Here is a 21,363-nt window from a genome sequence, read left to right on the forward strand (position 1 = left end):
TTTAGCAATGCTTGACTTCTTTAACTATGCAGGATGCCTTCAACTACATGCTTTAGAAATGCGTTACGTGGTCGTTACTAAGGCGATTCGGAACGCCTTGGAGCTGCGAACTTCCCGCAGGACCTAATACTATACTATACAATTTGTCCAGGTATCAACTATATCGAAATCTAAAAAAGGGTGTCTGAACCAGCCAACCAGTTACCTGGACAGAAGCAAGACCGGCGGCCAGTTAGTGAGAGGAACATCAACAAGACACTCACCGTACACAGGAAGTATAGGTGTAAGTGTAGAAATCCCCGCTCAACCAAATGAACACAGAGGTAGGGGAAGAGAGAGAGAGAGAGAGAGAGAGAGAGGCGCATGGTGACGGACGCGGTGGGTTGAAGCGTAGAGCTACCTAGGAGAGAGGTGTCTTAGGTGACTGGGCCCTACGACTTCATGTATCGGATTCTGAATTGGTTTAAAGGAGCCCCAAGTTCGGGGGTGGGAGGCATGCGTTCATGCTTTTGGCGGAGGAGGTCGTGATGGCTGGGTTGGGAGGGAGGAGGTGGTGGGATAGTTTCCTTTTTTTGCGTTTGGTGAAGGTCGAAGACCATCTGTTTTAGCTGGGAGATCTCGGCCTTGAGCGATGTGATCTCTTGCTCTTGGGCAGCTGCAGCAGACTCGTTCTCCTGCTTGGTTCTTTCGACTTGCTTGCTGATCTCTAGGAGTAGTTTCTGGCGGTCGCCGTCCTCAAAGGCCGGCTGGGATGCATTGAGTGCGTTGGATGAGGCCGGGGATCCGGCGAGCATGGAGGTTAGGACCTGCTGGGAATAGAGCTCGATCATGTCTTGCCATTTCTTAGAGGGGGATTTGCCCTCATAAACATTCAGGTGTTCATTCATGACATTCACAAAGGCATAAGATTTCTCCCATGCTCGCTTATCTTGCATTTCCTTCGGTGCGGCCTCCGCTGCGGATCTCCATCGTCTGTGATGAGGATCGTGGGGAATTCGGATGTCCAATTGCTTGCTGGCGGCCGCCCAGTCAAAACCGCTGTTCATTGCGGTTGTGATGATGGCTTCGGACATGTCGTACTTTTCGCACGCGTCGCACATATGTACCATGAGCACAATGAGTCGCTCAAGTCGGAACAGCCGATGCTCTGTTGACGAAACCATGAACGCCAATGTCCGCTTGAGTGTCTGCACTCCCTTTTCCCAGTCGGTGCGGATGGCGCAGAACCTGAGGTAGGAGTTGAGGATAGCGAAATCGTCCATATGTCCAGCCGACCTAGCAGCTAGGAGATATGCATCGGCCCGATCAGGCTGATCGAAGCGCAAACAAGACACAATCAAGGTCGCATAGATCACTGGGTTCGCCGAATCAACCGGGGGGACGATGATTTCGACCCCATTGATCACTTGGCGCTGATAAAGACCCAACCCGTTCAAATCGACCGGATAGCCGTGCCCGTTCAACATTTCTAGGAAGATGTCAAATCCCATGAGGTTCTTGGATTTACGAAGGAACGTAAGGATCGTGAGGATGAGGGAGGCGCTGAGCGGGAACTTGTAAGGAAGAATGGTCTTTAAGATCAAGTCACAGAGATCGTTCTGGCGAGTTTTGGTGAATGCTAGGATCATCTTCTTCAAAACTTCTGGTCGGTCTGGGTCCGTACACTGCATCAGATTGTTGGCCAGTCGGAGAAGAAGTTCCTGGAGAGGCATATGGTCTCGCATATAGAGATCGACATCACGCTGGATGTCACGGTCCAGTCGATTCCGCTCATCTGTCATGTGTCGGATCGAGTGCACGCGAAGGTCTTTGGCCAAGTCATCGATATTGGATGTTTTCGAGCTTTTGACATGTCGCATTCTGCGTCGAAGGTTATTCAGCTCCGCTAGCAGCTCCGACACTTTCAACTGGGGTACTGAGAAATCGGCACCGTAATTCATCTGGACTCCCATATAACTGTGTGCAATTGCCGGCCGAAGCAGAAGTCGAATAGCAAGCTGCTTGAGAGCAAGCTTCCGGATGACTTTCTGACGGACCACGTCGCCGGTGAGCCATGTGGGTGAATGATCACTATCAAGCGAAAGACCATAGTCCTCGTTAGCATCTTCCGCCAGCGGGTCATCGCTCTCCGCGACCAGATCACGAATGATCTGGCTGTCTCTCTCATTCGCAAACGCGGTTGTCGAGTGAAACGAAGCAAACGGCACGTTCCTCCTAGGCCATTGATATCTCACATGTGCCGGTCGAGTTGCTGTGCCGAAGTGTCTGGTCTGTAAAGCCCCATGGAGGAATCCCTGCTTCCGGCGCGACAGAAGGGCCTCCACCAAGCGTTGCTCCTCATCCACCAGCTCATTGACCTCTTCCTTCACTGCGGCAATCTTTTCTTCCCATTCGATACGGCGTTGACCCTTGGCCTGAGCGTCTGCCAAGGCGGCGGCGGCGAAGATGCTTGTGTATAGTGCAGTTACCGAATTTCCGAGCCGGAGACGTCTCTTGCTTGCTGCTGATGTGGTTCTCGAAGCTACGCCATTGGAGACGGTGCTCAAGCAAGAGACGCAACGGCAAGTAGATTGCGCCGGAGCGGCGCGGGACCAAAGACCTTGCATTCTCAAGTCATTTCTGCATCAATTTGACTCCAATGGTGAGCTGCCGAGCGGGAACGCGGCCAATCGACTGAGCACAAGGACCTGACGGCCAATGGCGGCGAGTAGAGGGTCGGGGCAGAGGAAGGGCCGGGCTGAGGGGAGGAGGTGGTGCGAGGTCGAGAATCTTGGGAATTGGATGATGATCGGCTAAACGAAAGTCGAACCCGCCTGGGTGCAAACCGTGCAAACGGACCGCTGGGCCGGCGGGCGACGACAACCACCGCCGACCAGGGAATAAGCAATATATTCCTCTTCTTTGTCCGGCGATCTGTCACATTCGCGAGCTCCATTTTTGCAATTATAGACTCGTCGGATCGTCTCTCAGCGCTCGTGGTGCTATAAATATCCTACCGTCGCAACCCAATTGCCTGACAATGCTCGTCGTCCTCGCTACTGCTCTATTGGCCCTGAGCGGCAGCTTCGTGAGCGCTCACGGATCTCACGCCGACCAGCCGCCCTCGTCGGATTGGGCCACCCGGCATATGCAAGGTAAGGATGATGGATAACGTCGGGGACTGAGAACCGTGTGACTAACCGCCTGTCCCGGTAGAGGAGCACCACATTGATGCCTTCGACGCTGCTTCCTTCTTTTCCCTTCACGACTATGATGAGTCCGGGGTTTGGACCCCCCAAGAAGTGCGCAAAACGTACGGGATGGACCACGAGACGAATGCAGGAGTCAGTGAAGAGAGAAAAAGTCAAGCTTTGAGGGAAGTGTTCGCTTTGTTCGACCCAACGAACACCGGCTTCATCAATCGCGACAACTGGATGCGCATCATTTCCGAGGGAACACGGCTGCCCGATCTCGGGTTTGGTCCTGGCCACCACGGCGACATCGAGTATGAGTACGAGATCCACCATTTCGAGAAGTACCACGGCGAAGATGCCAAGGAGGAGGACCTCACCCATCCCGAGGACATTGAGCACTTCCGGCAACACGACGAGGAAGACCTCGCGATGGAGCGACTCGAGCAGCTCGAGAGCATGCAGATCGTGGAGGCGAATATACCGCAGAAGTTCCTCAAGCACTAGATGAGTGTACATTAGATCTCTTTGTTGCTGCTGTACATATGTTTGATGATACGAGTCCAAGCGTCGGTTACACCACTTGGGAGATACCCTTTCCTGGCTCTTAGGGAAGCCAACCAAGCGTGATATAGTGCAGGAGCGTCACACCTCATCCAGCGACGGCACCATGACATCAAAGACGCAATGCATCACCCCCGGAGCGTAAGTCTTGACCTGTTCCACATGTCGACAATCCGCCACCGTCGCCTCTATTTCCAAGACCCGTGCCCTCAACTTCCCAACCTCGGCCGTGATCTCATCTTTCATCTCCTCAATGCGCTGCACGTCAACATTCTCGTGCACATGCAGCCAACCCCCCTTCTGCGCATCCACCATCCGACACGCATTCTCCCACGCCGGCGCCGACGACGGCAACAGCCCCAGATTAACATGTTTAACGGGGCACCACTCGCCCCTGGCCTCCATGGCCTCTCTCGCCTGCCCCAAAACGTCCGCCGCAAACCGATTGTCCCCATGAAAAACCACCACCCTATCCTCTCCCCTCAGTCCATCCACCATCTCCTCCACCCCCAAGCCATCCTCCAACGACCCATCCCCACCGACCCGAATAACCCTACACCCCCATCCATTGGCCTCACACCCCCTCCTCAACCCCTCCACCGACCACCCATTAATCTCCCACCCCCAAACCCTCCTCACTCCACGCTTCAAGTATGAAAACACGAAATACCCAATCCCCGCATACATATCCACCACACTCATCCCCGCAGTATCATCCAAGCCCTCAAACCCACTCCCGGCACCCAGGATCCTCGCCTTCTCCGTAACATTCCCCCTCGAAAACATCGTATACAGCGGCGCCCAGATCTGCACAATCCCATGATTCTGCATCGTGCGCACCCAAAACGCCCGTCCCAGATCCTCCTCCGTGGGCTGCTGCTCCCCCATACCATTATCCGAAACCATAGGCCCAAAATCCCCATAAAGCGGTACCAACCCTGCCGGACTGCGCATCCGGTTCTCCTGACCTTGCGCGCCTGTTAACGCAATCGGGGCGTTAATCGCGACATGCGTGACGCCGCTTCGGCTGAACGCTTGCACGATGCATGCGAAGAGGGTTTCCCGTTGCGCGGGGGTGAGGTCCGTGTATAGGGCGCTCCAGGAGGGAGGGGAGCTCAGCGCATTCACTGGCAATAGCAGAAGGGGTTCGTAGACGGTGAAGCGCTTCGGGAGGGAGGAGAGGAGAGTTTCGAGGTTGTATTTTGTGAGGGTGGCTTGAGGGAGGTGGTGCGTCAGGTATTCCTGGATACCTTTTTGGAGGGGGTTGAGGAGTTTGGGGGCGCGATTGGTGTTCTTGGTGCCATTGTTGCCTTTGCCTCTGGGGGTTCGGTGAGGGCGGGAGGCTGTAGTGGTGGTGGTAGATTGGGGGATGTTGTCGGACATGGTTGTGGTTGGGGGGTGGGTTTATATACTGGTTAAAATGCGCGCGGATAATCGTCACCTGCGGATCTTGGGCGGGCCCCCACTCGCTCCGATACGGTGCCGCAGCTTTTGTGAGGGGTAGCTCTATAGATGCTCGCTACTATTCACTGTTGTGTACCAGGCGGGCATTGGCTGTTCTGGTCAATCCCAAATTTATCAAGTAAATTCAATGAGTAATACTGGAGCATTTTCTATTTAATTGGATCGTTACGGCTTCTCATGAAGGTAGTCGAGGTCTCTAGGCTACTATGTATACAGAGAACGGCTTCCTGGTCAACTTGTCACGACTCATTTTTTAGAGGGGCAGCGGACCTTATAGAAAGCCTTGCTCTACTAGTTAGAGCATTGACAAGAATAATCAACCAGTGTTCTACACTTCTTGACAGGGAAAGGGGGCAGACATTAGTACCTTAGATTTTTCGTCAAGATAAGGAGCGCAAACTACAGTGCCAATTCTAAAATTTTTCCTTGTCATGTCAGTTGCTTTGTACAGATTAATAGTATGAATGAATTATTCCTTTTAAATTTTGTATCTCTAGAGCGTTGATTTCAGTCTGGGCATTTCCAAGTGCTATCTGTTCTGATTCTTACATGTAGTTCTATTTTGATTTGAGGATGCATGCACACTGCAAACTTCATTTAAAGTAAGGGTATAGTATAAAGTAGATACCATATAAAAGTATAGTAGGGAAAGGCTCGGTTGCATAGCTTAGTGTTCCTAAAAATCAATACCCTTCAGAGATTAGCAATCATGTTTTCATCTCGTCCCAGCAAAGGTCCTAGAGTTATCTCAACTGCAAGGCTTCCACATCGGGATAGAAAATCCCATATTAACAGGACGTGATGCTGTACTATCTGTCAATTTCCCATCATATTGCTGCTGACTCCTTGTCTTGTCTAGCGAACTGCGCTATGGGCGGTTAAGGATTTTCTGGCCCCCATTCAGTATGGAAGGTTAGTGGATCTGAACGACCGTTTGTATTACAAGGCTGATCCATCATGCCTGACCGGTTATTACAAGCGGCATCTACTAAGCATTTCTCTGATTACTTTGTCTCATCAAAGGCAGAGAGCGTCACCTGATTTCTCTCAACATGTCGTCTTTTCCTGTAAGATACTGCTTCGTCTTCACAACCTCCACATAAGCCACCATATCGCAACACCTCATCCATTCTCTAGCCTTTCGCACATCTCAACAACTTTCACCACCAGCGCCCTCATCAAAGCCATGGCCTCCACCAAGCCCACCACCGTCCTCGTACAAGGCTCCTTCCAAACCCCACTAGTCTACGCAAAGCTGTCCACTGGCCTCCGCGACGCCGGATATCCAGTCGTCCATCCACCACTTCCAAGCTGTTCAGACGTGGAAGCCAACGACTTCCCCTCTCGCACCCTCAGCGACGATGCACTCGCTGTCACCAAGACCATCGAGCAATTAGTCGAAGAAGAGAAGTCAGTGGTTGTCGTCATGCACTCCTACGGCGGTATTGTAGGCAGTGAGGCTATCCCCGAGAGCTTGACTCGTACAGTCCGTCAAGCCCAAGGGAAAAAGGGAGGAGTGGCCCACTTTTTCTATTATACTGCCTTTATCCTTAGAAAGGGCCAATCGGTTCTCGGGACCTTTGGAGAGTCTCCCAATAATGATGTGCAGGTATGATTCCTGAGGTACCCATTTGTGCTCACATGCTAACCGATGATGCAGCCTGACGGACGATTCAGCATTAAGAATGGCGCAAAGACGCTCTACAATGATCTAACTGCAGAGGAGGCTGCGTTGTGGGAGTCTCGGTTGATACCCCAGTCTTACCTGGTGCAAACGACGTGTGTTACTCGTGCCGCTTACGAGTATATCCCATCGACTTATCTGGTGTGTGAGAACGATCAGGCCGCTCCACCACAGTATCAGGAGATGTTTGCCGCGTTGGCTAAGGCTGAGGTTGATCGGTGCAGCGCTGGACATTCACCTATGCTTAGCCAGCCGGCTATGTTGGTGGAGAAGATTGCCGCCGTGGCTGACCGGGCCAGTGAACTTTGATGTAGATTTTGCAGGCGCACCCCGCTTAGGGAAAGCCTCATCGGAATAACCTGTCCTTGCGATACAGGGAAGGATCCGCGGCAGGTTCCTACAGCCAGTAGGAAGATGACGGTGAATATCGGGTGCTGTCTATCTACTCGGCAAGATGCGAGGCCGTAGAACAAGCATAAATAGTCCTTTGATCACCGGGATCGGTGCAGTTAGATCAGCAGACCTATATACCGGTTAGTCATCGGAACGCGTGATGCTATTTTCACCTACAGGTGTCGGTGGTCTGCTCTTGGCTTATTGGGCTTGGTTATAGTGCCCCGTATCTTTCTAAAAGCCATATCTTGAGATTTGAGCGAACAATCAGCCGAGTTCTGTATAAAGAGGCTTGAGTGAGAACTAGAATCCAGAGCTCTGGATCTATTGCAATGCTATAAGGTCACGCAGTGATACATATGTGGAAATGCGTCAGGAATAGGATAGTGTCTGCGGAAAAATCCAGGACTGATTCCAATAATGCACCAAACACATCCCTCTTGACTGGATCCGCAGTTCGGGCTTCAAACTCTTCGGGACAAACTCGGAAATATGTATCCAATGTTGTCCCATCATCACCGACTATCCGGATTACTGAACCGTGCAATTTAAACAAGATTCCTGATGCAGTGAATGTTTTGGCTTGCCTTATGATATCAGATTTGTCAGCTTCATTCACAGTCACAGCATGTTAGCTCAGGGGAAGAGCGCCGGGCTCATAACCCGGAGGTCCCTGGATCGAAACCAGGACATGCTATTTCTCTTTTTGCTTTTTGGTTATCCATTAGCTTGGATCACGTCCTTTGCAGGAAACAGTACCTCCGGGAGAACGGGGTCTCGTCCCATACTTGGATTCTTCTGATGCAAGAATAGGGTTCTCTGGATGAGTTCAACAGAAAGCTTAATTTTGGTAACATCTGCGGTAATAATGGGATACAAGTATGAGGCTTAGCATATGTAGATTAAGAATGGGGATGATACAAGGTCTGCTTGTTGATCAAACGGAATTGGTGCATCATTTGACAGATGATTCACGAGTATCGACAAAAACTCATAGAGCTAGGCTCCTGGGTGGCATAAGAAGTCTAACCACACTTGATGGTTATGAGTAAGAGAACCATACATAGTGTGTTGCCCTGTACTGTTTCCACACCCCAGGAGGAGGACAAAACAAAAATGAAAAAAGAGAAATAGCATGTCCTGGTTTCGATCCAGGGACCTCCGGGTTATGAGCCCGGCGCTCTTCCCCTGAGCTAACATGCTGGTGATAAAGTTAAGATATAGAAGTAGTGCTATACAAAACATTGCTTAAGGGGAGAATCACAAGCCGTGTATCAGGTAGTTTGTTGAACTGGGTCTGTCGATAGGAAACGATTACGCAGATGACCCATCAATATCTAGATAAAGTGGGTCTACGTTGGATATGTCGGATATGACTAGGGGAATCTAGGTATAAGTGTGTCGTGGGTATTGACTGACCTAGCTGTTGTATCAATACTCCGTGCCCTGGGGATATGCTACGCGATCCTGCGCGGGTTGGTCACTTGAGACAGGATAGAAATAAGGACAATTATCTATATAGGCTAATAGTGGAACCCCTACTCTCAGTCTGGCGCAATGAGTTCGGTATGAAATGGTGGATAGCATCAAAGTCATCCCCCACCCACCAAATCATCCAGCACTGCCTGCAAGGCAGTAGAAATTGGAACACGTACCCCATTCAATCGCTCCCGATATCTATCCATCAAAAAGACATAGACCAGACCCGATGTAGCGAACCGTTTTGTAACCGGAGCACAAGCATGTCCATTCAAATACTCAATGCATCGGGCGTATACCCAACGCAATTCGCTCTTCGACTGCTCCCGGTCCCCTGCCACCGTCTCTGTCTTCTCACCCTTCAAGACGCTCAGCGCCTCCTTCGCCATATCCATCGACAAACAGCATCCGATACCCATCATCTCCACCGCCGTGTCCACCACCCCCTGGGACTGGATTTCGACTCCAGCAAGAACAGCCACAGCCGTACCGGCCACATTGGCCGTGACGACTCGGAACTGTGTCATAAGAGTTGCCTTGCCCACTAACATAGCACGAAGTTCGGGGTCGCGTTTCTCCAAATACTGCACGATGTATTGCCGCCACAGACACATTTCAAGGAATTTGATATCGTCCGGATGGACGTTCTCAGAGCGAAGACCCGCTAGCACGTTGGCGAGTGTGTGTCCGAGGAACCGGAATGTGCCATTGACTAGATGAAGTGGAGGGATCATAAGGTCGTCTGTGATGGTCGCCAACGCTACGTAGAGTACTTTCCAGCGGTGTTTATCGTTGTCCAGGCTGCCCACCCAGCAGGCCCACCATTGGATAACGTCTCGTAGGACGTAGCGGCAAACCGAGTCAAGGGATGTGTCGTGCTTTTCCGTGAAGAAAGAGTAGTCATCGGGGTGGGTGTTGGGGGCTGTGTGGATGTAGTCGTCGATGTGTTGGCGTACCGCTTTGATATCGTGGCATGAACAGGGCGGTAGACTGGTGTCTCCCAGTGTAGAGAATATGGGCATCAGTTGTCTGCTGATTTCGACGCCGTATTCATGGTTCTGATTATTGGTGGGTGCGGACGTGAGGTCGCAGATGTGGAGGTTGGAGCGAAATGGTGCCGATTCAGGGATGATGCCGTCTTTGAAGTAGTTCTTGCATCACATGGATTCCATGTCGGGAAAGTGTGATATAGGACAGGTGGATGTAATTGTGGAGTGGGGAAGTGAAATAGAGGATGTTGCTATGTCAATGTGACGTGCAGAAGATGCGGGGATAGCAGAACAAAGCTCTATGCGGTGGAATTTGAATCCCCGCAGAAATGGTTTTCTTTTCCTTGCTGCCGGGAGGTATAGAATGTGATGGATGGGAGAATATTATTCAGACCGCCACACCGGATTGAGGATTGAAATACATAGAATACAATCATGCGCAGCCCCCATACACAGAGACATGACAGAGATTGGCGGAACAGCATCCGCCGTCGAACTGCCAGAGGCTCAAGGAGCTTGGTTATACGGGAAAGGAAGCAAGGGAAACACGAACAGTCAATTCATACACGTAAAGGTGTCATGCACCGTAAGACTTAAGGATGTGGACTTGGAATACTTGCATCAACAGCACCTCGAGCGAGTCGAACTAGGGGATAAGAGGATGAAGAGTGGCCGTATTAGAAGATATGTAAACGCTCAAGTACAGAACAAATGCAAATGGCGCTGTAACGATTGACTTGATAGCAAGAGACGTCCATAACGAGTGGTATCATGGTGAGATTAATAATCCATCACAGAGTAGCCCAACCGGTCATTGGAGTCGAGCACACTATTGCCAGTCAATACAAATGCGATATGGCGCAGGCGGAGCAAACTCACGAGTATTGTTTGGTCAACGTCCCCTCGCCGCCCTTGGAGAGATCAATGCTGAAAACATAGAAGTTGCCGTCACTCGTCACCACCATGACCTGTGGAGTATTAGTACTCATGGCGACGACACTCCGCAACGGCCCGTTGTTCCCATTGGCCCCAGGCCCTTGATTCGATTTGGGCAGCTTGATCCAGGCAAAATCTCGAGCCGGCTCCCACATTTCACTGACCCCCTTTGGAAGATAACCCCCGACCTTGGCGGCAAATGTGCTACCGACATTTTGCGAGGTCCGTCGAATCATTCCCATCAATGTTCCGTTGTGCTTCCTCGAAGCAAGCTCAGATGAGGCAATGTCGCCACCCGTGTCGTCCGTATCGGGTGTTTGTCCAAATGAGCTTTGGCTAAACCTCCGGTCAGCGCCTGTGGGTGACGAGGAAGACGGCGTAGCATCTGGCGAGTTGGATTGGTGGCTCAGTTTGAATAAATGAATGGTCTCCGTGGAAGAGGATACACAAAGAAGGGTCGAGGTGGTGTTGAAGGACATGCTATAGATTCTGGAAGGTATCGATCCCCGCCGGAATTGATATAATTTGTGCCCATCGGGAACAGAAAACACTCGTATGATTGTTCCTTTGTCAGACGCCGTAGCTATAAGGGTGCCGTCGTTATTGAGCGTGATACACGCCAGCGGAGACCGATGCGCTTCAATGACGTTGATGGCTTCCAGCTTCAATGTATCGAATATCAAGACCTCGCCACTTGTAGGCGAAACGTGCGTGGTCCCCGGAGGAGCATGAGCCGGGGGAGTGAAGGACGAAGGCGGCGCCTTTTGCGGTAGAGGGTATGCCAGATAGCAATTGTCCGAGGAAGGAGATAGGGCACAGATCGCTGCTCCAAATTAGAGGGGAAAGCCCAACCACAGCTGCAGGTAACCATCAGCTTACCGTTGGGATTCGGCGAAGTCTCAATGGTATACAGGAGCTTCATGGTCTGGATATCATAGAGATAGATCTGATCCTCTAGCACGATCACAAGCCGTTTCCGGTTCAGCTTCACCGCTAGCACGGTGGTAGGAAAGGTCAACTCGCATATCGTGGATTGGCGCTATATGTCCCAAGGGGAGAAAAAAACGTTAACCACATGCGCCTCGCGAAGAACGCAGCCGACAACACAGGATCTCGATTATGGGCTAATTGAACAGGCATAATCTAACATCACGCGCGCAAGGATGTCCTACGAACCTTGGTATTAGTGATTTGAAGGCGACGCGGTGATAATATCAGCGCAACCAGGGACGTCGAGAATAGCATTTCAATTATGGCAATATTCCCTTCCTTGGTCTCATAGCTTTTTGCGAAAGGGTCTGTGGTGAAGATCCGGAACCCCTTGGAAGTCGCTGACAGGTGTCAAGAAACATTCTATGAGAGCAACAGACGGAAGTGATATGCAGAAGACCCTTACCCACAGCCAGATAGCTATAGTCCTGGTTGAATGTCACGAAGTTCATGGCCATCTTTCCTCCGCCGATCGCCAGGACCGACCACGCTTTACTTTCCCGTTGTTTTCCTCTAAACAGTATACGGTGTTGCAAGATGTGACCAATAGATCCAATAAGAAGACGGAGATGATATTTCGTCGATCAAGTCGCCCGAGGGAAGACACGCTCTAGTGTTGGTAGGTAGATGGAGGGGTCGACCCGATCCCATGCCAGGGCCGGTTCCGTCACAGTCGAAGGCCCTTGCTTTGTATCTCCCGCTGGCACAACGGATCCTCGTGTGATTATGAATGGCGTTGTCCCTAGGTATACTCCCCACACCTCTGCGATCGCGAGTTGAAGAAGACCGGATCGGTTGGTTGGGTTGGGTTGGGTTAGGTTGGGTTGGGTTGGGTTGGTTGGCTGGCTGGTCTGGTTGGGTTGGTTGCGGAGGGACCGGGGGGATTCCATTGCCTGAGAACCAGCGTTCCTCCTTTGGCGCGGTCTGGCTGCGTCAGGCGCGCGGCAAGCGAAGCACTACTCGGACGCTTGGGCCACATCTTGATCGACATTCTTCTCTTCCGTCTTTTCGGCTTTCCAATTTTCTCTGGCTGCCCCTCCCCCACATCACTCACTACACAAGTCAACATGTCGGCGAACAAGAAAGCCAATCCCACCCTGGGCGCCGCTAAAAAGCCTGCCATGGCTGGCATTAGCTCCAAGGCTGAGAAGGAGGCGGATTTGGTCATGGGGGTAAGTCGCGATTGCTACGGCCCAGTCCCACTATGCGCCAGGCGCAGACACAGACCACCCAGCGCCTACCTACTTCTCTTCGGTTCTACATCTAACAGTTCTAGACCAATAACAGTAGTATTGTGTCCAAGCGCAGCGTCGAGATGCTCTACTACCCCAAGCCCCACTTCTTCCGTTACTTCGTCAAAAAGCCCCAGCGACGGTCGCCATTGATCAACCGCGGATACTGGCTTCGTATGCATGCGATGGCGGAAACAGTGCGCCAATTCATGCGAGAGTCGTCGGGGAAACCCAAGTTTGTCCTGAACCTGGGATGTGGATTGTGAGTCGTAGTAAACCGGATGCAACCGCCTGGTTGCGTGGACCGTATGCTAAGCTGGCTTGTCGTAGTGATCCTCTACCGTTCATCCTCCTCAGCGAAGACCCATCCCTGTGTAGAGATACGCGATTCGTCGATATTGATTACGAGAAACTCATGATCAATAAGAAAACGGCCATCAGAAGAACCGATGAGATTACACAAACCCTCAAGGATGTAGAGTTCTTGTCAGATGAGAGTGCTGTGCAAATCCGCAGCACGCACTATCTCGGCATTGGGTGCGATCTAAAGAACCTAAAGAAGCTGGACGATGTGCTGAGGAACGAGGTCCTCCCGGCTGAGTGCTCAGTCCTTTTCCTAGCCGAGGTTTCCCTGACGTACATGGATGTCAAGTCTGCCAATGCAGTCCTCGACTGGGCCTCGAAGTTGAATAACGGTAGGGTTCTGCCTTTGGGCGTCCACATATTACAGCAAACCCACTAACGCGGACTCCAAAGATGCCAAATTTTGCATTCTGGAGCAGTTCTTCCCTGACGGGCCTGACCATCCTTTCGCCTCGACCATGATGAAACACTTCAAAAAACTCGGCGCACCGCTGTATTCGATCCACGAATATCCCTCACTGAGCGAGCAAGAACAGCGGTTCAAGAACGCCGGATGGCGGCAAGCCCATGCCAGAAGTCTTTGGGACCTATGGTCAGATGACGGGTATGTGAGCAGTTCACTGCGCTCCTCCTTGAATGCGGTGGAGCCGTTTGATGAATGGGAAGAATTCGCGCTCTTTGCGTCACACTACTTCCTCCTTATCGCCTCTACATCACAGGGAGAATTGCATCACAGCGCAGACAAGACAGCACAACCCGGGCAAGTAGCAGATGTGTCAAGTCAGTTTGCGCTTCTTGCAAGGTCTCCTGCGGGAGGTGGTCAGCGGAGGTTCGGAGCCCTCGTTCCTGATGGCGAACACTCATTTGGCTACCATGCCGGGCTGGGGCGGCAGACGCGACTTGCAACGACGAATTTGTACTCGAATGCAAACGATATCACTGGTCCTACTTTGCCCTTTCCCTCCCGCGAGGTCCCGGCCCGGATGTGTCACACGGTTACTCATCTAGCCAGTGGCGATTGCTTGCTCGTTGGCGGCCGAGCTTCACCCGCAGCAGGACTCCAAGACTGCTGGCTAAGACAAGGAACACAGTGGCGCCCGACACAAAACCTTCCAGTTCCACGGTTTAGACATAGTGCGACAAGAGTGACCTTGGATTCGAACCATGTCTTGTTATATGGAGGGAAGACCAGTGATGGCACGGTGCTCGATGTCTGGTTGCTATGGAGCGGCAATGGAGATGGGTGGAAACCAGTTGAGACCTTCGGAAATACCCCTAGAGCCAGATTTGGAGCTTGCCTGGCAAGCATTGACAATGCATCGGGCTTCCTCTTTGGAGGAATCAGCGCAGACGGCATTGTCATTGAAGATTTCTGGACGTGGAAATTGCACCGGCGCAGCGATGGATCATACCATCTGGAGTTGCACGACGGAACCGAGATATTACGGGCTTCGCCTCTTTTTGAATACATCAGCCGCTTTGGCGCTACTGCCACTTGCTCTTCGTCGGGGCTAGTAATTGTTGGTGGTATCATTCCTCGACAGATTGTGCCGTATGACAAGGAAATCATGCTCCTCGATCCAACAGCGCTGGCCAATTGCCTTGCTGGCGAACCTTCACAGCCTCGTAATGTGCTTTCTGCAGTGGGGTTAGGACTGAATTTCGGTGGCCCAAGGCCTTTGCTAGTCGGCCACGCTTCTTATGCCGTTGATCCGAACCAGGTTCTGGTGCTGGGCGGTGGTGCGGTTTGTTTCTCCTTTGGAACCTTTTGGACAGAGGGCACTTGGCTGCTGAAACGCGTCGATGCGGAGACTTCTGAGAACGAGTGGAATTTGGTGCCTGAAAGTGCGCAGACGTCAAAGGTTGAGGAGCTGTCGGTTGACCCGTCCAGCATGGACAACCAGGCCCCTAACGAGATCGCACCGATTCCTCGTGTGAAGGTTCAAACCGCTGCACAATTCCAGCAAATTCTGGCTGATGGGAAGCCAGTGATCATTGAAGGATCCGACCTTGGCCCTTGCACTGAGCGTTGGACAAAAGAGTATCTCGGGGATGCCGTTGGCAGAGACCGCAAGGTAGAAGCCATTGACCCTGCTTGCGCTGAAGAAACCGGCTAAGAGCCCCTTAATAGGTTGTCGTGCATGAGGCTCACTCGGAGAATATGAGTTTCCAAGCCAAGAATTTCTCCTATACAACAAAGGAGTTCGGCTCTTTCCTGGACGAGGTGCACACAGGCGGCCGCCAATATCTCCGAAGCATCTCTGCCGAAGAGCCAACCAAACTACCTGCCAATCTAGCCGTGGATTTTCCCAACCTCAAAGATGATTTTTGCCTACCGGAGCCCCTTTCTATGGTTGTTGAGAATGCGCACAGTTCTCCACTCAGGATCTCGGGCCCAGTCACCTTGTGGCTGCACTACGATGTAAGTGTGCATGTTGGACGCATGAATGGCGAGTTGATGCACTGACCAATTGCAGGTGATGGCGAATGTTCTATGTCAAATTCGTGGAGAGAAGAGACTCATTCTGTTCCCCCCCAGCGATGTGGAGTATCTTCAGGTTCCTGCCGGGGCGTCGAGTTCTACTATCAACATATTCCAGAACCATACGGATGGTTCGATTGCTGCCGTCCCACACACATCGCCACAAGAAGCGGTTCTGTGTCGTGGCGACATCTTGTTCATCCCCCCGCTGTGGTTACACACAGCATCCCCGACTGGCCAGGTCAGTGTCGCCGTAAATGTTTTCTTTCGCAATCTATCGAAAGGATATGCAGCTGGTCGGGATGTCTACGGAAACCGTGATCTGCAGGCCTATGAAAAGGCGAGAAACGATCTTCAAAAGATCGCCAAGTCTTTCGATGGGCTTCCACCTGACATGGCCCGTTTCTACTTGTTGAGGCTCGCAAAGGAGTTAAGAGACAAAGCCGAAGCATAGATGAACCAGGTGTCCAGCCTTGGCCCGAGAATGCTGTATTAGCCGGCTGTTGTCAATCACCAGTTGGCAATCGATCATGCCGCGAGATGCCTGAAGCTAGGTGGCGCGACTCGGCTGACTATTCAAGCCTGGGTTCGTGTTTAGAACTGCATTGTTTCTCTGGCCCCTCAATGACTGCCTCATCATGCAGAGAGAATGCACGTGTAAAGATCGGGCCGCTTTCCAAACCCAGCAGTGTGAGAGGCACGTGGTGGGAGAGTGGTGGGAGAGTAGCAGTGCCGAGTGAACAGGTGGCGGAGAGGCGAGGCAGAGGGAAGTGTGAGTGATGAGGAGGGGTTGTTCTGCGGAGAGAGACCCGGGTTAAGCTTGGCTTCTAGTGAAAAGCCGAAGTGGAGACATGGACACGCCCGTGCACTTGTTTGACACTTGGTCCAGGTCGGTTACAGCCAACGCAACACAGTCGGGAGAACTAAATGCGAGTGACCGATGCCCGATCTGCAGAAAGTGCTACCGTTGAAACCATATCAATCTAGAACTAGAATGAAATGGTAATGTGGTGGTGCGTGCTTACCGACCCATAGGGTTCAGGCGACACCATGGGAAGACTCTAACTTATCCATCCAATCTTTGATGGGCCTCGGATACTCAATGCCACGGCCCAAGTAGCCATGACTTTCCAGTATGCACCTTAAAGATGTCGCGTGCCTAATCGTAAGCATCTCGACAGTCATAGACAGGTAATCGAGGGCGCTCCGTAGGACAAGGGTCAGCGGGACACATGTACAGCACACAAGCTACATGCAGGTCCCGGAAGACTGAGGATAAGGTGGTAGTTTGAAGAAAGAGCTCGGCTCGGCGAGGAGCAAAAGGAATGGACGGGGCAAAGGGGCAGAAAGGAAAACAAAGATAAGAGTCCCAAAAAAAGGCAAAAAAAAGAGGAGCACACGATAATGGTCACGCATATACCCAGGGGTACACCTGTACTAAAGCGCAAGAATATCATGAGCGGGTAATCTAGATGTCATGTCGTTCAAACGAATTTGAGCCCGGACTGTGGTTGGGTGATGATTGAAGATGGGGGGTGAGAAGACGCATGACTTGATGGGAACCACGGATCCCTGTCATCACCCGTTGTCAAAGAGATAATGGCGAGGGAGGGTACGGGAACTTCGCTGATGCCAATCATGAGGTCGGATCGCAGGGACTGAGTTTGGTAGGCCTCCCACTGATCGCAAACCACGGCCTCTTATTCGGTAGTAGAGCGATGCTGCACCTTTCCTTGTGTCTCCCTGTCGCCGGTCCCAAGCCGGGAGGCCGCCTCCCTCAAGGCCCTATTGGGCGTTACACCAGAGGTGCTGGCGTCAAGACTCTCGGGGGGGGGTTTACTGTGTAGAGGGGGTGTGGGGGTCGATTTTGAGACGACCCGGAAGTATTGAAGCAGCCCAGCCTATTGTGTAGCAGTGCGCGGCATCTGGGCTGGAAACAGTGGGATGGTCTGGGCGGGAGGATCATTGGCCGCAAACGGGGAGGTCATAGTATAATCCGGATGTGGGGACATCTGCCCGAAATCAAGGATGGTCGATGGGTGACGATGAGGTCGGGCCAAGGTACCTCCCGACCTATCTACCCAGCGGGGCCGGTCTGCATAATTAATTATGTGATGGCTGCAGGAAATGAAGCAAGCACGAATAGATGAAACAAGAGGGAATGAGGTGGCAGCAATATGGATGGATAGATTGGAAGATCAGTGCACTGCAGAAAGAGTGAGGAATGGAAAGGTAGAGGTAGTGGGAAGGAAACCTGGGAAACCGGAACGAGGCAAGAAAGACAGACGGATGGATGGTTGAACGATCATCGAATCCTGACCGGAAGCCCCGTCCCAGCAAAGCCGCGGCGCTACGGCGGACTAACTGGCCACTAGAGACGGAGGCCCACAGCTCAAGACTGTTACCCCTCCCCACCCCCGTACTTACTGCTTTCCAGGTCTCTCCAGCTCAATCAGTCGAGTCAGAAGGTATCGGTATTATTGGGTATTCTTGTACAACTCCTCTTCCTCCCTCTTCCACTTCCTCCTCCTCTTCCTCTCTCTCTCTCTCTCTCCTCGTCTTCTTCCTCTCGCCTTCATTCTCAAGTGAACCCCCCTTCCCTCTCTCTCTCTCTTCCATAAATCATCCGTGCTGGGCTATTACTTAGTTTCACTTTTATCCCCTACCCTTATCTTTCGCTGACTTCATCCTCTTCACTTTCTATCTCCCCTCCCACCCCACATCCTGCTCGTTTCTGGATCGCCTTTGGGTGCTCGTGTTTCTGGTTCCTTTTATCATAGTGGGGTTGGGCGCATCTTAGCTTGCTATCTACTGTGGGTAACCTCATCTTCTTCTCGATTCCCAATTAATTGACTTCCACCTAACAATCTAAGCTGTTATCTATCATCTGTTTCCCTTTTATGACTTGCGAGCCCATCTCCTAATCTATTCATGTCCCTTGGTTCCAGAACATACTTTCGCTTGGATTAGATCATCTAAACTTTAGCGTTTGGAAGAATGTATGTCATCGGGTCCCCACCCACCGTCCCCTCACTATCTACGCGGAAACACAATGCGCTTGTTGAGCCTCCACTCAAAGATATATACTTACTGACACTATTCTTATTGCAGAAACCGGTTGCTCTTTGGTAATTGTGGACGCGGGCGCATCGAGCAGAGTCGTGCAGAGGATGTGCTATTGATTGGCCTCGTTTCCGCCGTCACGACACTGGATAGAGTCCGTCTCCGGAGATACACGTTACACGCGATACACAGCGTATAGAGGCGTCCTTGAACATGGCGACAGTGGTAGTGCAGCAGCATACGCTACGGCACTCAACTCCTCCCCCGACGGGGCTAACCCCCGCATTGAGTCTGAATAGGACTTCATCCCCCATCCCCAACAAACATATACCTGTTTGCCCTACGGGGCCATCCCCGGTTTCTTCTCGGACACCACCCTCAGCAACCAAAGATAACAACAAAGATCAGTCCACATTTTCTCTGTTGTACCCGCCCGATGGATTTCTACGCCTTACTCAGTCACCTGCCCTGTACTCTATTGATCTGAAAACCCTCGCCGCTTCGTTGGAGTACTTGGCTTCGCAGCCCCTGCCTGATCCGTCCCTAGTATTTCCGTGGCTGCACGGCCTTCACCCAGAAAACCATCTGCAGGTGGGATTCTTCACAAACAGAAGGCGCTCTCTTCGAAGGACTCCGAAATGTTGGCGTGGTATCACCATTGTCAAGGTCGGTGGCGATTTATCCACCGCAAGGATTAAGGGTGCAGTATCTCCTGACGAGATCCTAGTCCCTTCCAGTGTGGAATTTCTTCCAGTAGACCCCCGGGAAGGCTTCTCAGTACGCAACTTTCAGATACAAACCGCAAAGTTAGCACCACTATCTGACATTGTCATTTATGGCGAGGATGGTGTACCTAAACAACAGATTCTGGAAATCGCAGGACGAGTCGCAACGGCGCAGCATAACTGGAGGGTGAAACATGATCCGGACCACAGCTTTCCTGCGTATAACACCTTTGTCCTTGCTTGTGAGTAACCTGGATTTCTACACCGGGCGGTCGAGCTAACCCATTGATAGGTCCATTTTCTGAGATCGAACGAAGGGCGCCGCAGCTGGTGGCTATTAGCTCCAAGGGTCAGCTTACGGGCCAAGTTGTGGATTTTTGTGAGCTATTAGCCGAGTTCCCTCGTAAAAGTCTCCCGCTCTAATATGATACTAGTTCAATGGGAACGGCTGGAGATGTGCGAGATGTCGAAAGCCTCCGAGATATCAACAAATGTTTGGCTAGGTCCTACACCCGACTACCTATTGCGACCTGGATCTTGTGGGCCTGCGCCTACGGAGAATTTTGACCTACTGATTGAAGCTAGCGAGCTTGCGAGTATCCCGGGTCCTCGGTTTCTGGCAAAGCTCAATAAGCAGCTTGATGAAGGTCCGCAGAAATTGGAGTTCCCTTCATCCGGCTCTATTCTTCTGCCAGCTGGAGAGCACCGAGAGGTCGATGATCTAGTCAACACGGTCCGCTGGATCTACTATTTGGCAAATCCTGATGAACCAGACCATAAAGCCGATGCTGATGGCGACATTCAAATGATCCCTCTGACCAAGACAGCGCGCAAGATCCTCATCCATTGCCCGGACGGTTATACTGAGAGCTCATTGCTGGCAATCGCGTACTTGATGTTTGCGGAGGGAATTTCAGCTCCTAATGCTTGGCTCAAACTGCATTGTGAAAAGAAGCGGAACTTTTTCGCATACCCCTCCGACATTTCCTTTATGAGCAGCGTACAAGGAAGACTAATGCAGGAGAGTCCAGCAACACCATCACATAAACTCAAGAGTCTTCCCGATCCATCATGGTTTAGATACTGCGACGGCTCCCTTCCAAGTCGGATCCTGCCATATATGTATCTGGGTAATCTATCACACGCCAACAACCCAGAGATGCTGTGCGCGCTAGGAATCAAGCGCATTCTTAGCATAGGCGAGACCGTCTCGTGGAGCAGCTCCGATGCTGCCAAGATAGATCCTAAAAATCTCCTGCACATTACTCAGGTTCAGGATAATGGGATCGACCCATTGACACAGGAATTCGACCGCTGCCTGGAGTTTATCCGTAAGTTGACCTGTTATCTACAGCTGCATTCAGAAGGCTGACCAGGATGGATTATTTAGGGCAAGGGAAGTCCGACGGCATGGCCACTTTAGTGCATTGTCGAGTGGGTGTCTCCCGCTCAGCGACAATCTGCATCGCCGAAGTTATGGCGTCGTTGGGCCTGTCATTTCCTAGGGCATAGTGAGTTCAATCGCTCGATAATGTATATGGTCGTTGCTAATGTTCTGTAATAGCTGCTTTGTTCGGGCAAGGAGGCTAAATGTAATCATCCAGCCCCATCTACGATTCGTGTATGTCCCCATATTACCCTATCTTGTTTGCGCGACCAGTATCAACTGACAATGCATCCCAGTTATGAGCTACTTAAATGGGAGGAGCTACAACTACGGAAGCGAAACAAACCTGCAAGGCGAGAACTAGAATGGGCTACTGTGGCTCGCGAGATCGCACTGATGAACAAACCCTATTCTAGACAGTGAGAGTGACCTACACCATGGT

The 21,363-nt window shown here is 51.6% G+C and overlaps 8 protein-coding genes and 2 non-coding genes across 10 annotated transcripts; 5 read left to right on the forward strand and 5 right to left on the reverse strand.

The window, feature by feature from the left end:
* Positions 1 to 223: 223 nt before the first annotated feature.
* On the reverse strand, positions 224 to 2,751 carry BO94DRAFT_137600 (uncharacterized protein). Its single transcript, XM_025605704.1, has one exon. It carries the CDS (start codon positions 2,604 to 2,606, stop codon positions 432 to 434), a length of 2,175 nt encoding a protein of 724 aa, XP_025472588.1. The 5' UTR covers positions 2,607 to 2,751; the 3' UTR covers positions 224 to 431.
* Positions 2,752 to 2,907: 156 nt separating this feature from the next.
* BO94DRAFT_530559 (nucleobindin SSP120) lies at positions 2,908 to 3,988 on the forward strand. Its single transcript, XM_025610701.1, has 2 exons — positions 2,908 to 3,134; positions 3,196 to 3,988. Exons 1-2 carry the CDS (start codon positions 3,020 to 3,022, stop codon positions 3,675 to 3,677), a joined length of 597 nt encoding a protein of 198 aa, XP_025472589.1. The 5' UTR covers positions 2,908 to 3,019; the 3' UTR covers positions 3,678 to 3,988.
* Positions 3,691 to 5,125, reverse strand: BO94DRAFT_482702 (tRNA(Phe) (4-demethylwyosine(37)-C(7)) aminocarboxypropyltransferase). The gene has a single exon (XM_025608900.1). It carries the CDS (start codon positions 5,115 to 5,117, stop codon positions 3,816 to 3,818), a length of 1,302 nt encoding a protein of 433 aa, XP_025472590.1. The 5' UTR covers positions 5,118 to 5,125; the 3' UTR covers positions 3,691 to 3,815.
* A 1,562-nt stretch (positions 5,126 to 6,687) lies between these two features.
* BO94DRAFT_530561 (alpha/beta fold hydrolase) lies at positions 6,688 to 7,307 on the forward strand. Its single transcript, XM_025610702.1, has one exon. The coding sequence runs from the start codon at positions 6,853 to 6,855 to the stop codon at positions 7,189 to 7,191; it is 339 nt and encodes a 112-aa protein (XP_025472591.1). The 5' UTR covers positions 6,688 to 6,852; the 3' UTR covers positions 7,192 to 7,307.
* A 593-nt stretch (positions 7,308 to 7,900) lies between these two features.
* Positions 7,901 to 7,972, forward strand: BO94DRAFT_t36. Its single transcript has one exon. It is a non-coding gene; the product is annotated as a tRNA-Met (tRNA).
* A 434-nt stretch (positions 7,973 to 8,406) lies between these two features.
* On the reverse strand, positions 8,407 to 8,478 carry BO94DRAFT_t48. The gene has a single exon. It is a non-coding gene; the product is annotated as a tRNA-Met (tRNA).
* A 389-nt stretch (positions 8,479 to 8,867) lies between these two features.
* On the reverse strand, positions 8,868 to 9,911 carry BO94DRAFT_455286 (uncharacterized protein; the record flags this gene model as incomplete). The annotated part of the gene is made up of 1 exon (XM_025607647.1): positions 8,868 to 9,911. A coding segment is annotated over one exon (1,044 nt), but the record flags the coding sequence as incomplete, so codon positions are not given.
* A 590-nt stretch (positions 9,912 to 10,501) lies between these two features.
* Positions 10,502 to 12,263, reverse strand: BO94DRAFT_137667 (phosphoinositide binding protein ATG18). Its single transcript, XM_025605705.1, has 5 exons — positions 12,076 to 12,263; positions 11,856 to 12,010; positions 11,559 to 11,718; positions 10,623 to 11,502; positions 10,502 to 10,572 (listed from the first exon to the last, which is right to left on the reverse strand). Exons 1-5 carry the CDS (start codon positions 12,125 to 12,127, stop codon positions 10,524 to 10,526), a joined length of 1,296 nt encoding a protein of 431 aa, XP_025472593.1. The 5' UTR covers positions 12,128 to 12,263; the 3' UTR covers positions 10,502 to 10,523.
* Positions 12,264 to 12,736: 473 nt separating this feature from the next.
* Positions 12,737 to 16,200, forward strand: BO94DRAFT_580990 (tRNA methyltransferase PPM2; the record flags this gene model as incomplete). The annotated part of the gene is made up of 6 exons (XM_025615360.1): positions 12,737 to 12,841; positions 12,946 to 13,163; positions 13,232 to 13,596; positions 13,658 to 15,339; positions 15,396 to 15,686; positions 15,742 to 16,200. The coding sequence occupies 6 exons, from the start codon at positions 12,737 to 12,739 to the stop codon at positions 16,198 to 16,200; spliced, it is 3,120 nt and encodes a 1,039-aa protein (XP_025472594.1).
* A 2,822-nt stretch (positions 16,201 to 19,022) lies between these two features.
* On the forward strand, positions 19,023 to 21,344 carry pps1 (tyrosine/serine/threonine protein phosphatase PPS1; the record flags this gene model as incomplete). The annotated part of the gene is made up of 6 exons (XM_025615361.1): positions 19,023 to 19,776; positions 19,827 to 19,913; positions 19,969 to 20,865; positions 20,925 to 21,045; positions 21,099 to 21,155; positions 21,218 to 21,344. The coding sequence occupies 6 exons, from the start codon at positions 19,023 to 19,025 to the stop codon at positions 21,342 to 21,344; spliced, it is 2,043 nt and encodes a 680-aa protein (XP_025472595.1).
* Between the last annotated feature and the right edge of the window lie 19 nt (positions 21,345 to 21,363).

Source organism: Aspergillus sclerotioniger (assembly GCF_003184525.1).
Source record: "Aspergillus sclerotioniger CBS 115572 chromosome Unknown BO94scaffold_2, whole genome shotgun sequence".
In the NCBI taxonomy this organism is placed as follows: Eukaryota; Fungi; Ascomycota; class Eurotiomycetes; order Eurotiales; family Aspergillaceae; genus Aspergillus; species Aspergillus sclerotioniger.